Source organism: Procambarus clarkii, chromosome 22 (genome assembly GCF_040958095.1).
Source record: "Procambarus clarkii isolate CNS0578487 chromosome 22, FALCON_Pclarkii_2.0, whole genome shotgun sequence".
NCBI lineage: Eukaryota > Metazoa > Arthropoda > Malacostraca > Decapoda > Cambaridae > Procambarus > Procambarus clarkii.
In genome coordinates this window covers 43611279-43623657 of record NC_091171.1, presented here as the reverse complement: position 1 = coordinate 43623657, position 12379 = coordinate 43611279, and the positions used below count along the sequence as shown (strand labels likewise).

At 39.8% G+C, this 12379-nt stretch overlaps 1 protein-coding gene across 8 annotated transcripts in view; it reads right to left on the bottom strand.

Moving 5' to 3' along the window:
* LOC123761307 (uncharacterized) overlaps positions 1-12379 on the bottom strand; it is a 183572-nt gene that overhangs the window by 135569 nt on the left and 35624 nt on the right. For all 8 annotated transcript variants that reach the window (XM_069328914.1, XM_069328913.1, XM_069328915.1 and 5 more), the window contains exons 9-11: positions 11934-12170; positions 7700-7831; positions 2841-3035 (exon numbers count right to left, since the gene is read on the bottom strand). In XM_069328914.1, coding sequence (XP_069185015.1) covers positions 2841-3035; positions 7700-7831; positions 11934-12170 — 564 coding nt within the window. The remainder of the gene's footprint in view (positions 1-2840; positions 3036-7699; positions 7832-11933; positions 12171-12379) is intronic.

The following is a 12379-nucleotide window of genomic DNA, read 5'->3' as shown; positions in this document are numbered from 1 at the left end:
CCATTTTGGCTTAAAGAGGCCCCTCATTTTTATTGATAATGTTAACATTGTCTAAATGAAGTTGAATTTAATTTGATGATATATTACCAAATAAAATAAAGTAGGTCTTTTCAATGTTTAGTGTGAGTTTGTTGGTTGACATCCTTGAGTGGACTTATTTTATTTCATTATTTACAATATTAATTAGTGTGTTGGGGGTTTGGGGTCAGAATAGATGAAGGAAGTATCGTCAGCAAATAGTGTAGGTTTAAGAATGTTAGAAACATTTGGCAAATCATTGATGTGTTTAAGAAATAGGAGAGGTCCTAAGATGCTTCTGTGTGGCAGTCCTACTGTTATTGGTAGAGTTGGGAAGGTTATGTTATTGATGGCTACATATTGGTGTCTGTCACAGAGATAGGAGTGAATATAGTTCTCAGCATTGGCTATACCATAGTGGTGAAGTTTAAGTAAGAGGTAGTTATGGTTTACAGCACTGAAGACCTTTCTCAGGGCAATGAAGAAGCAAATTGGGAACTCATTTTTGTCAAGGGCTGTGTAGATTATATTAAGCAGACAAAGATTGGTACTCTTTTGGGAACGGAATCCAAACTGGCAGGGACTTAATATGTTGAGTTGTTGAGCTGACATAAAATAGAGCTGTTTATAATTTTTAAATAATAAATAATAATTGTAAATAATTTGTTCAAATATTTTTGTCCAAATGGCCAAATCCTGTCCAATATTTTTTGTCACGGTTATGATTTTGATATGGAATTGTTCACGAATGATTGTTCTATCATTCCATTGTCTAAATGATAAATACATAAATAGATTTTCTTTAATTTTTGTTGTTGTTTATAGTGGTTGTAGGACCTCTGTTCTTTTCACATCGAGGGCAGGAGTAGCCCCGGGGCTGATGGGTAGGACGAATTCCGCGATGGAACAAATCGACCTCACTCCATATACTGTAGTTCGTACAAGCGAGGACTCACTGTATGATTAATATTTATGTACTGTATGGATTTGTGAACTCCTTGGGGGTCCTTAAATAGACGAGGGCAGAAATAACCTAAACTGCTCTGTTCTTTTGAGATGTATTTCATTACCTCAATAAACTTACTTAAACATGAATAATGGATAAATTTTGTATACAAGTCTAAGACTAAGGAAAAGAAGGTAGTGATTCAACTGTATAAATCTCTTGTGCGCCCCACTGTTTCCAATCATGGAGACCTCGGGCCAGATTCACGAAGCAGTTACGCAAGTATTTACGAACGTGTACATCTTTCCTCAATCTTTGACGGCTTTGGTTTCATTTCTTAAACAGTTTACAAGCATGAAAACCTCTCAAATCAACTGTTTTTATTGTTGTAAACAGCCTCCTGGTGTCTCGGAGCTCATTGACTGTTTAATACTTATAAACAAAGCCGCTAAAGATTGAGAAAAAATGTTCAGGTTCGTAAGTGCTTGCGTAACTGCTTTATGAATCTGGCCCCCTCATCTTCAGACGGACATAGCTGCTCTGGAGAAATGAAAGGGCAATGGAAGTCATTCCAGATATAAATCATCTCTCGTATTAGGAACAGTTGAGGACCACAGGCCTAACAACACTGTAAACCAGGCATGACAGGGCGGATCTCACTGAAACGTAAAACACTGAACACGTTGGGGATGTTGATCCAGAGAATTTCTTCAAAAGGTCAAATATAACACAAACAAGGAGCAACGGTTTCAAGCCTCAACAAATCTCAATGTAAGACAGAGAACAGGAGAGACTTTTTCATCCACATGATTATAAACCTATATAACCGCCTCCCCGCCGAAGCCATAAATGCTAATACTGTTACATTCTAAAGTACAACTGGAAAAGATCATGAAGGAAAATGGGTGGCCCTTTGACGAGCCGCCAGCTTCCTGTCCTCGTTGAGGCTACTAGTGTTAGTGGCCCTCAAGTAAAATTCAGGTAAATTGTCTAAACTTTCTTAAATATCAGGACAGAAGAAACAGTCAGCACACAAAATATTAACAGTATTAAACAGCATAAATATATGCATAATATGGTTACAGCGATGGTTGTTGTGTGGTATGATGGCATCATGACTACCAACTCAACTAGGTGAGTTGTACTCACCTAGTTGTGCTTGCGGGGTTGAGCTTTGACTCTTTGGTCCCGCCTCTCAACTGTCAATCAACTAGTACTCACCTAATTGTGCTCACCTAGCTGTGCTTGTGGGGGTTGAGCTCTGGCTCTTTGGTCCTGCCTCTCAACTGTCATTCAACTGGTGTACAGATTTCTGAGCCTACTGGGCTCTATCATATCTACATTCATTTGAAACTGTGTATGGAGTCAGCCTCCACCACATCACTGCTTAATGCATTCCATCTGTTAACTACTTTGACACTGAAAAAGTTCTTTCTAACGTTCCCGAGGCTCATTTGGGGTACTCAGTTTCCACCTGTGTCCCCTTGTTCACGTACCACCCTGTTAAACACCCGTGTTAAACAGTGTGAGCTGTAAGGTGAGTTCAGATGACGGCAGAGTCAGGTCACAGTTAGCAGTTGAAGGTTAAGCCAGTCTGGTGTGATGGCGGAAACCAAAGCTGGTCAGAGGTGGCATTGCTAGTAGGTGCTCTGTGGTGAAAATGATCTTGATGCTTAAAGTCAAAGATTCACATGATTATTCCAAGAGTTTGGTTACCTTTTCTGACTGCTGCTTCTACCTGCTGTGCAACTTTCATTGAGTGGTGGATTCTGAGTCCAATGTCCTTTTCTTTATCAGTCTTTGTCCGACAATGTCAGTCTGTGCCCGAAATCATCTAAGGTACAATCTAAAGGGGCATATTTGCAAGTTAACTCACCTCGTGTACAGATGGGGTTGGTGTTGCCATCATATGTTTCAAGGTATGTGTAGCCCGGAGCACAAGAGCAGCCGTATGGCTCAGGAAGACAGATGACAAGGCCATGACAGTCTCCTTCCCTTGTGGTGGCAAATCCCAGTGTGGCAAAGTCACACCTCAGCTGGCATTTTTCTCCAAATGTCCCAGGCAGGCAAGCTGTGGGAGGACAAAAAGGCGTCAATACTAATAGTGTGGAGATGCAGGCTTCAGGTATATTCCCTCCCCCCTCCCTTCCCCCCTCCCCCCACACACAAGCAGACTTATGGGATGAAACAAAGGCATCAACTTTCTGCACAATTTCTCCTGTCAAGAGAAGCATAGTTAAGCAGGACTAGACAACTATTATTAGTCACACTATGTAAACCGGCCTCGGGTGAAAGGGGGCTGTGACGATCTCTGTCTGGAACCTGTAGGTGCAGGTTTCAGACGTCCACCTCCTGGACATAGTGCTGCCCAAGCTCTGCTTCAGAAGGCTGGGGTCATTCTTGCCCTTGTTGGGGTGGTTCTACACAGGATCCAACCACGGCGGTCACCGGGTTTGGAATCCCTGTGCCTTCTTTTACCAACTTCGAGTAAAACTCCGGAGCTGGAGCCCCTTGGGCAGTTCGTTGTTGCCTTCAACCTCGTTCTGACAGTTCCTGCGACAGCGCTGGAACCAAGAACCAATCATATTGGAGTTTGCCTTTCCTTTAGAGACTTCAGCACTGTGGATAAGGGGAACCTGCTGCATGGGTGACAGCTTCTCTCCCGTATCAACTTACCCTGGCTTTGCACGTCTGGAGAGGCAACTCCAGACCGACAACAAGAGCGCAACTCCATAGTCTCCTGAGACTGATGGATGCCTACCACTACTAAATTGTACCTCTATATATATATATATATATATATATATATATAAATATATATATATATATATATATATATATATATATATATATATATATATATATATATATATATATATATATTATTAAATATGACCGAAAAAGTAAGATTAATAATTCTAACACGAATTTTCTCGATCTTTCGTACGTTTCTTTTCACTGTTGGTGGTAATTCAAAAATCAATTCTCCAAAATTCATTTTTATTTCTAGTCTGACGCGACACTTGTGCGCGTTACGTAAAACTTATTACATTTTCAAAGACTTTAGTTTACACATACACAACTGAATAGAACTTACACATCTTCGATTTGTTTATATCTACATTTGAGTGAGGTGGATGGGGTGAGGTGGTATTAATAGGGTATTAAATTCCTAAACACAAGACAGAACACGAAACAATGGGTATTGAATGGAAGTGATTGTAGAAAGCCTATTGGTCCATATTTCTTGATGCTTCTATATTGGAGCGGAGTCTTGAGGTGGGTAGAATATAGTTGTGCATTAATTGGCTGTTGATTGCTGGTGTTGACTTCTTGATGTGTAGTGCCTCGCAGACGTCAAGCCGCCTGCTATCGCTGTATCTATCGATGATTTCTGTGTTGTTTACTAGGATTTCTCTGGCGATGGTTTGGTTGTGGGAAGAGATTATATGTTCCTTAATGGAGCCCTGTTGCTTATGCATCGTTAAACGCCTAGAAAGAGATGTTGTTGTCTTGCCTATATACTGGGTTTTTTGGAGCTTACAGTCCCCAAGAGGGTATTTGAAGGCATAGACGATGTTGGTCTCTTTTAAAGCGTTCTGCTTTGTGTCTGGAGAGTTTCTCATGAGTAGGCTGGCCGTTTTTCTGGTTTTATAGTAAATCGTCAGTTGTATCCTCTGATTTTTGTCTGTATGGATAACGTTTCTATTAACAATATCTTTCAGGACCCTTTCCTCCGTTTTATGAGCTGTGGAAAAGAAGTTCCTGTAAAATAGTCTAATATGGGGTATAGGTGTTGTGTTAGTTGTCTCTTCAGAGGTTGCATGGCGTTTCACTTTCCTTCTTATGATGTCTTCGACGAAACCATTGGAGAAGCCGTTGTTGACTAGGACCTGCCTTACCCTACAGAGTTCTTCGTCGACTTGCTTCCATTCTGAGCTGTGGCTGAGAGCACGGTCGACATAAGCGTTAACAACACTCCTCTTGTACCTGTCTGGGCAGTCGCTGTTGGCATTTAGGCACATTCCTATGTTCGTTTCCTTAGTGTAGACTGCAGTGTGAAAACCTCCGCTCTTTTCCATGACTGTTACATCTAGAAAGGGCAGCTTCCCATCCTTTTCCATCTCGTAAGTGAAACGCAGCACGGAACTCTGCTGAAATGCCTCCTTCAGCTCCTGCAGATGTCTGACATCAGGTACCTGTGTAAAAATGTCGTCAACATACCTGCAGTATATGGCCGGTTTCAAGTTCATGTCGACTAAGACTTTTTGCTCGATGGTACCCATGTAGAAGTTTGCAAACAGGACACCTAGGGGAGAATCCATGGCGACCCCATCTACTTGCTTATACATGTGCCCATCCGGGCTCAAGAAGTGTGCCTCTTTAGTACAAGCTTGGAGTAGTTTCCTTAGAATATTTTCTGGTATGTCAAGAGGAGTACAGGCCGGATCAAGATACACTCTGTCGGCTATCATCCCGATTGTCTCGTCCACAGGTACGTTGGTAAACAGTGATTCTACGTCCAATGAGGCTCTTATCCCTGTGGCCCGTGTGCCCCGCAGTAAGTCAACAAATTCCTTTGGAGACTTCAGGCTGAAGGCGCAAGGGACATAAGGAGTCAGCAGGCCGTTGAGTCGCTTCGCCAGTCTGTACGTGGGTGTGGTTATCTGCCTGATGATTGGCCGCCGTGGGTTTCCAGGCTTGTGTGTCTTGACATTTCCATACGCATATCCAGGTTTATATTCCCAAATAATCTTGACTGCCCAGACAGGTACAAAAGGAGTATTATTAACGCTTATGTCGACCGTGCTCTCAGCCACAGCTCAGAATGGAAGCAAGTCGACGAAGAACTCTGTAGGGTAAGGCAGGTCCTAGTCAACAACGGCTTCTCCAATGGTTTCGTCGAAAACATCATAAGAAGGAAAGTGAAACGCCATGCAACCTCTGAAGAGACAACTAACACAACACCTATACCCCCTATTAGACTATTTTACAGGAACTTCTTTCCACAGCTCATAAATCGGAGGAAAGGGTCCTGAAAGATATTGTTAATAGAAACGTTATCCCTACAGACAAAAATCAGAGGATACAACTAACGATTTACTATAAAACCAGAAAAACGGCCAGCCTACTCATGAGAAACTCTCCAGACACAAAGCAGAACGCTTTAAAAGAGACCAACGTCGTCTATGCCTTCAAATGCCCTCTTGGGGACTGTAAGCTCCAAAAAACCCAGTATATAGGCAAGACAACAACATCTCTTTCTAGGCGTTTAACGATGCATAAGCAACAGGGCTCCATTAAGGAACATATAATCTCTTCCCACAACCAAACCATCGCCAGAGAAATCCTAGTAAACAACACAGAAATCATCGATAGATACAGCGATAGCAGGCAGCTTGACGTCTGCGAGGCATTACACATCAAGAAGTCAACACCAGCAATCAACAGCCAATTAATGCACAACTATATTCTACCCACCTCAAGACTCCGCTCCAATATAGAAGCATCAAGAAATATGGACCAATAGGCATTCTACAATCACTTCCATTCAATACCCATTGTTTCGTGTTCTGTCTTGTGTTTAGGAATTTAATACCCTATTAATACCACCTCACCCCATCCACCTCACTCAAATGTAGATATAAACAAATCGAAGATGTGTAAGTTCTATTCAGTTGTGTATGTGTAAACTAAAGTCTTTGAAAATGTAATAAGTTTTACGAAACGCGCTCAAGTGTCGCGTCAGACTAGAAATAAAAATGAATTTTGGAGAATTGATTTTTGAATTACCACCAACAGTGAAAAGAAACGTACGAAAGATCGAGAAAATTCGTGTTAGAATTATTAATCTTACTTTTTCGGTCATATTTAATAATATATGTCTACAGGAAAGACTGCTACTAATATATATATATATATATATATATATATATATATATATATATATATATATATATATATATATATATATATATATATATATATATATATATATATATATATATATATATATATATGTCGTACCTAGTAGCCAGAACGCACTTCTCAGCCTACTATGCAAGGTCCGATTTGCCTAATAAGCCAAGTTTTCATGAATTAATTGTTTTTCGACTACCTAACCTACCTAACCTATCCTAACCTAACTTTTTCGGCTACCAAACCTAACCTAACCTATAAAGATAGGTTAGGTTAGGTTAGGTAGGGTTGGTTAGGTTCGGTCATATATCTACGTTATTTTTAACTCCAATAAAAAAAATTGACCTCATACATAATGAAATGGGTAGCTTTATCAATTCATAAGAAAAAAAATAGAGAAAATATATTAATTCAGGAAAACTTGGCTTATTAGGCAAATCGGGATTTGCATAGTAGGCTGAGAAGTGCGTTCTGGCTACTAGGTACGACATATATATATATATATATATATATATATACTGTGTATATTAGTTTATTAATGTACTAATATTTTAATATTAATAGGTATATTATATAGGTATATTGTACCTATATAATATTATATTAATATTAATAGTATGGTACATTAATATTAATATACTATTAATTAATAGGTACATTGGTACATTGTATATAGGAAGTATATTAATAGGTACATTGAACAAAATTTAAAGATTACTTAACAAGGGCTGACTGATGGCTGCATATGGAAGCAGGTTGGCTGAAAGTATATACAATCTGATTAAAGAAATAACAGCAAGAAAATAATAAACTTACCATGTTGACAGGTGTCACCTATGAAGCCAGGAGGACAGACGCAGGTGCCAGTTTGTGTGTGGCACTGACCCCCATGTTGACACTTGGGACAATCATACTGACACTCTATACCGTACTTCTCCTTCTCACATTCTGCAACACAATTATTGCTTAATTAACAAGCTTAGGAACACAGCAACACATCTGTGGATGACTGCTAAGTTTGTTGATGACTGCTAAGCATTTGTGGTTAACTGTTGGCAGCTAACCACAAATGGACTTTAGTTTATTTATTTATTTATATACAAGAAGGTACAATGAGTTTGTGAGAGTATGTAACATTGGTGTTCTTACATTCTTGCAAAGCCAGTCACACAAACTACAAGATAGAAAAAAAAGAGGCGATATGATCTCTACGTACAATATAGTAACAGGAATCGATAACATTGATAGGAAAGAATTCCAGAAACCTGGAACTTCAAGAACAAGAGGTCATAGATTGAAACTAACTTAACAGAGTTGCCGAAGAAATATAAGAAAATTCACAGGGTGGTAGACGGTTTGAACAAGTTAGGTGAGAAGATGGTGGAGGCCAAAACCGTCAGTAGTTTCAAAGCGTTATATGACAGAGTGTTGGGGAGACGGAACACCACAAGCATAGTTCTCATCCTGTAACTACACTTAGGTAATTACACAGCGTTTCGGGCAGATCCTTAACCTAACATATCAAGTAAGATGAACAGGGTCATTGTAGCATGGTTTTAGTTTAACATAACTACAATATAAATTGACAGCGATGATTACACTGGGGAAGATGCGTGTCTTAAGTACTAATGTTGGGAAGTGAGTAACACAAGATACAGTGCGAGTTTGAAACACAAGGTAGGAAACTATGAGGATGAAATTAGATACTTTGGCTTTACTTCTGAATAAGGCAAATTTTTATTTGCATGGAGATTTGCACATATTTACTTTGACTCTGGGGTTATCAAAGAGATATTTATAATATTTATTTTGTTCATATTAAGTGATGCTGTGAACACAAGCTGCATGGCAGTGCTGTGAGCTGCAGCTGTGCTACCCATGGTCGCCTTCTCAATAATGAGCACCCCCCCCCCAGCACCTAGGAGGGGGACCCATGATTTTTTTTCGAATACTGATGATCTTTTCCAGTTGTATTTTAAAACCCAATAGAGATTTGGCAGTTACGGTTTCGGCAGGTAGGCAGTTTCATGGGTTTATAAAGCTTTGGGGTGAAAAAGAATCTCCTGTTCTCATTCCTACATTGTAACTTGTTGAGCGTGAAACTGTTGCTCCTCGTTCATGTTACATCTGACCTTTTGAAGAAATTGTCTGGATCAACATCATGCGCACATGCGTTGCTCAGCCACAGCAACGCATGGCCGGGTACAGCTAGTCATCTAATATAACTTGGTTAGTCTTATAGTTTAGGAGTCCTACCGAGTCCTTAGTTTTGGTTTTACTTTGTATATAGGCATAGAATGACTTCGGAACTTCCTTTATGTTTAGAGCAGGTTTTCTTTTCTAGATTCTTTTGGCTAATCTGATTTCCGAAGTGGCTTAATTTAATGCCCTTTAATATATCTCATAATCCACGATGTTGACGCAACAGTAAAATGTGTACTTGGATGAAAAAACGATTCTTCGCGGCAGGGGATTGTATTCCAGGGACCTGCCCGAAACGCTACGCGTACTAGTGGCTGTACAAGAATGTAACATCTCTTGTATATATCTCAAAAAAAAAAAAAAAAAAAAAAAAAAAATGTTCATTGTGGATCTCCAGAGGTTCCATTTAGTTAACAAAACTCTTTCTGGGGGTAGCCCCTTCAGCTTTCCGGAGCTAACCGGGCTGATGAATGAATGTATTAGACCCTGGCATTGTGATCACAATATTCTAGGATGGAATACAATTACAGAAACTCTCGTAAGGGTTCACGATGATGACTCTCTAGATTACAGTCGAGGAAACTATCAAGGAATGAGAGAGGAATTGCAAAACACTTCCTGGAGGGAGCTGATAGGTGATCATGGCATGGAAGCATCATGGGAAGATCTCAAAAAGGTCATTACTGAACTCGTTCAAAGGTATGTGTTAATAAGGAGAAAAAAAAGAAAGGTAACAAGATGGATGACAAGTTTTAACAAGTTGTAAAAAGTGCTTTGTTAACTAAACGGAACTTCTGGAGACGGTATAAATCCACGATGAACATCATGGAATGGAATATGAGATATATAAAATGTCATTAAATTCAGCCACCCAGCAAATCGGATTAGCCAAAAGAAACTACGAAAGAAAACTTGCCCAAAACAAAGAAAGATCCAAAGTCATTCTATGGTTATATACGAAGTGAAACCAAAACTAAGGACTGTAGGACCACTAACAGATGAGACTAACCAAGTTATATTAGATGATAACAGGGCAAAAAACGCTCTGAATGAATACTTTGCATCAGTGTTCACACTACAAAGATTGAATGACATTCCATCACCCACACAAATGTTTAAAGAAGGTGAAGAGAATGAATTCAGGGATATACCCATAACATGCGACATAATCAGGAAGAGCAGTGACTAAATAAAAGACTCAAAAGCCCCAGGTCTGGATGAAATTTAATCCAAAATGATAAAGGAACTGGCAGATGCAATATGTATACCACTGAAACTACTTTCCAAAAAATCCTTGTTCCATGGGATAGTTCACCCCTAGATTGGAAATATGCAAATGTTACCCCAATTTCCAAAAAAGGCAGAAAGAGCTCTGCAGAAAACTACAGTCTGATCAGCTGAACATCACAAATCTGCAAGCTCACCGAGAGAATCCTAAGGGAAGGAATCATCCAACATCTCACAGAGAACAATCTTGCAAAATCAACACAACATGGGTTTGTTAAAAAAAAAATCATGCCTTACAAACCTACTCACTTTTCTGGAAACGGTAACCGGCTGTTCAGACTTCCGGTAATGTAGCGTACATGGACTTTGCTAAAGCTTTTGACAAAGTACCACTTGAAAGAGTAACAATGAAATTACAGGCAAGTGGAATAAATAGGAGAATACTGGAATGGATAAAACAATAGTTAAAACAAAAAAAACAAAGGGTCGTGCTAAATGGGGATAAATATGACTGGGGAAATGTGGTAAGTGGGGTGCCACAGGTGCCCATTCTGGGGTCAACCCTTTTTGTTATATACATCAATGACAGATGAGAATATTACAAACCACATCACAAAATTTAAAGGTGACACTAAAATCTATGGTAAAGTAGGAAGTGAAAATGATATTGAGACCTTTCAAACAGATCAACATAAACTCCACAAATGGTCAGAAGACTGGCTAATGCTTTTTAATGTCATTAAATGCAAGATCTTGCATGTGGGGCATAACAATCCACGTCACAATTACCAAATTAAAAGCACTACCTTACAACAGATTGATGAAGAAAAGGACCTTATAATCAGAATCCATCATTCACTGAAAGTTGCACAAGTGAGAGCGGCAGTAAAAAAAGATAACTAAACCCTGGGAATAATGAAGAGTACCTTTACCTTTAAGGAAAAGAATGTAGTCTTTCAACTGTAGAGGTCTCTGGTGCGCCCCCACCTTGATTATTGCATCCACGCATGGAGACCTCCTTTTCAGAAGGACATAGCTGCTCTATAGAAGATACAACACCGGGCAACAAAAGTCATTCCAGGGCTAAGTCATCTCTCGTATCAGGAACGGTTGAAGGCCACAGGGCTAACAACACTACAAACCAGACATGACAGGGCGGATCTCACTGAAACTTTTAAAATGCTGAACAAGTTAGAGATGTTGATCTGAATATTTTCTTCAGGTCAGAAGTAATAAACAAGGAGCAACGGTTCCAAGCTCAACAAGCCACAATGTAGGACTGAGAACAGGAGATACTTTTTCACCCACAGGGTTATTAACCCATGAAACCGCCTACCCGCCTAAGCCGTTACTGCCAGAACTGTGTTGAGTTTTAAAATATACCTGGAAAAGATCATCAAGGCAAATAGAGAAGGGGGGACCTTCGACAAGCTGCCAGCCTCCTGTCCCCATAGACGCCACTATGGTTAGAGGCCCTCAGGTAAATCAGGTAAATAAATGTGGGTTAATTGTCATCCTATATTGACAAGAATAAAACAAGCTAACATATAATATAACAAAGCATTAGATTAATTAAAATAAAAGCTAGTTATTTTATTATATACCAAACATTACAACTTACCACGAATAATGACGTCAAAGCAGGCCGCATAATCATCACCAGCAACGTATATGCCAGCGAGACTGAGATCTGCGGGTCCATAGCTGAGAGGAATCTGGCGAGTGGTGTCTGACCAAGCGTCTGGCAGTCTCTGAGTTCCCACATTACTGGACAGTGACTGTTCCTTCTTGACCAGCGGGATGATCACGTCTTCCCCCTTGCTGAACCTCACAGTGGGTGACGGGGAGTGATACTTGGCTGTAGCAAAACAATGGACCAGAATGCTCTTGTAAAAATGATTTATACTGTTTAAATTATTGATGGAGAGATATTAAATGGACTGCAGAACACAGCAGATTACAGCATCTAAGCCATATATAATTAGGGTAAATGATACACACAAGTTGGCATGGACACAGTGGATTAAATATTGTTAAAATGCATTCCGTTATCAAGGGGAGGGGGAG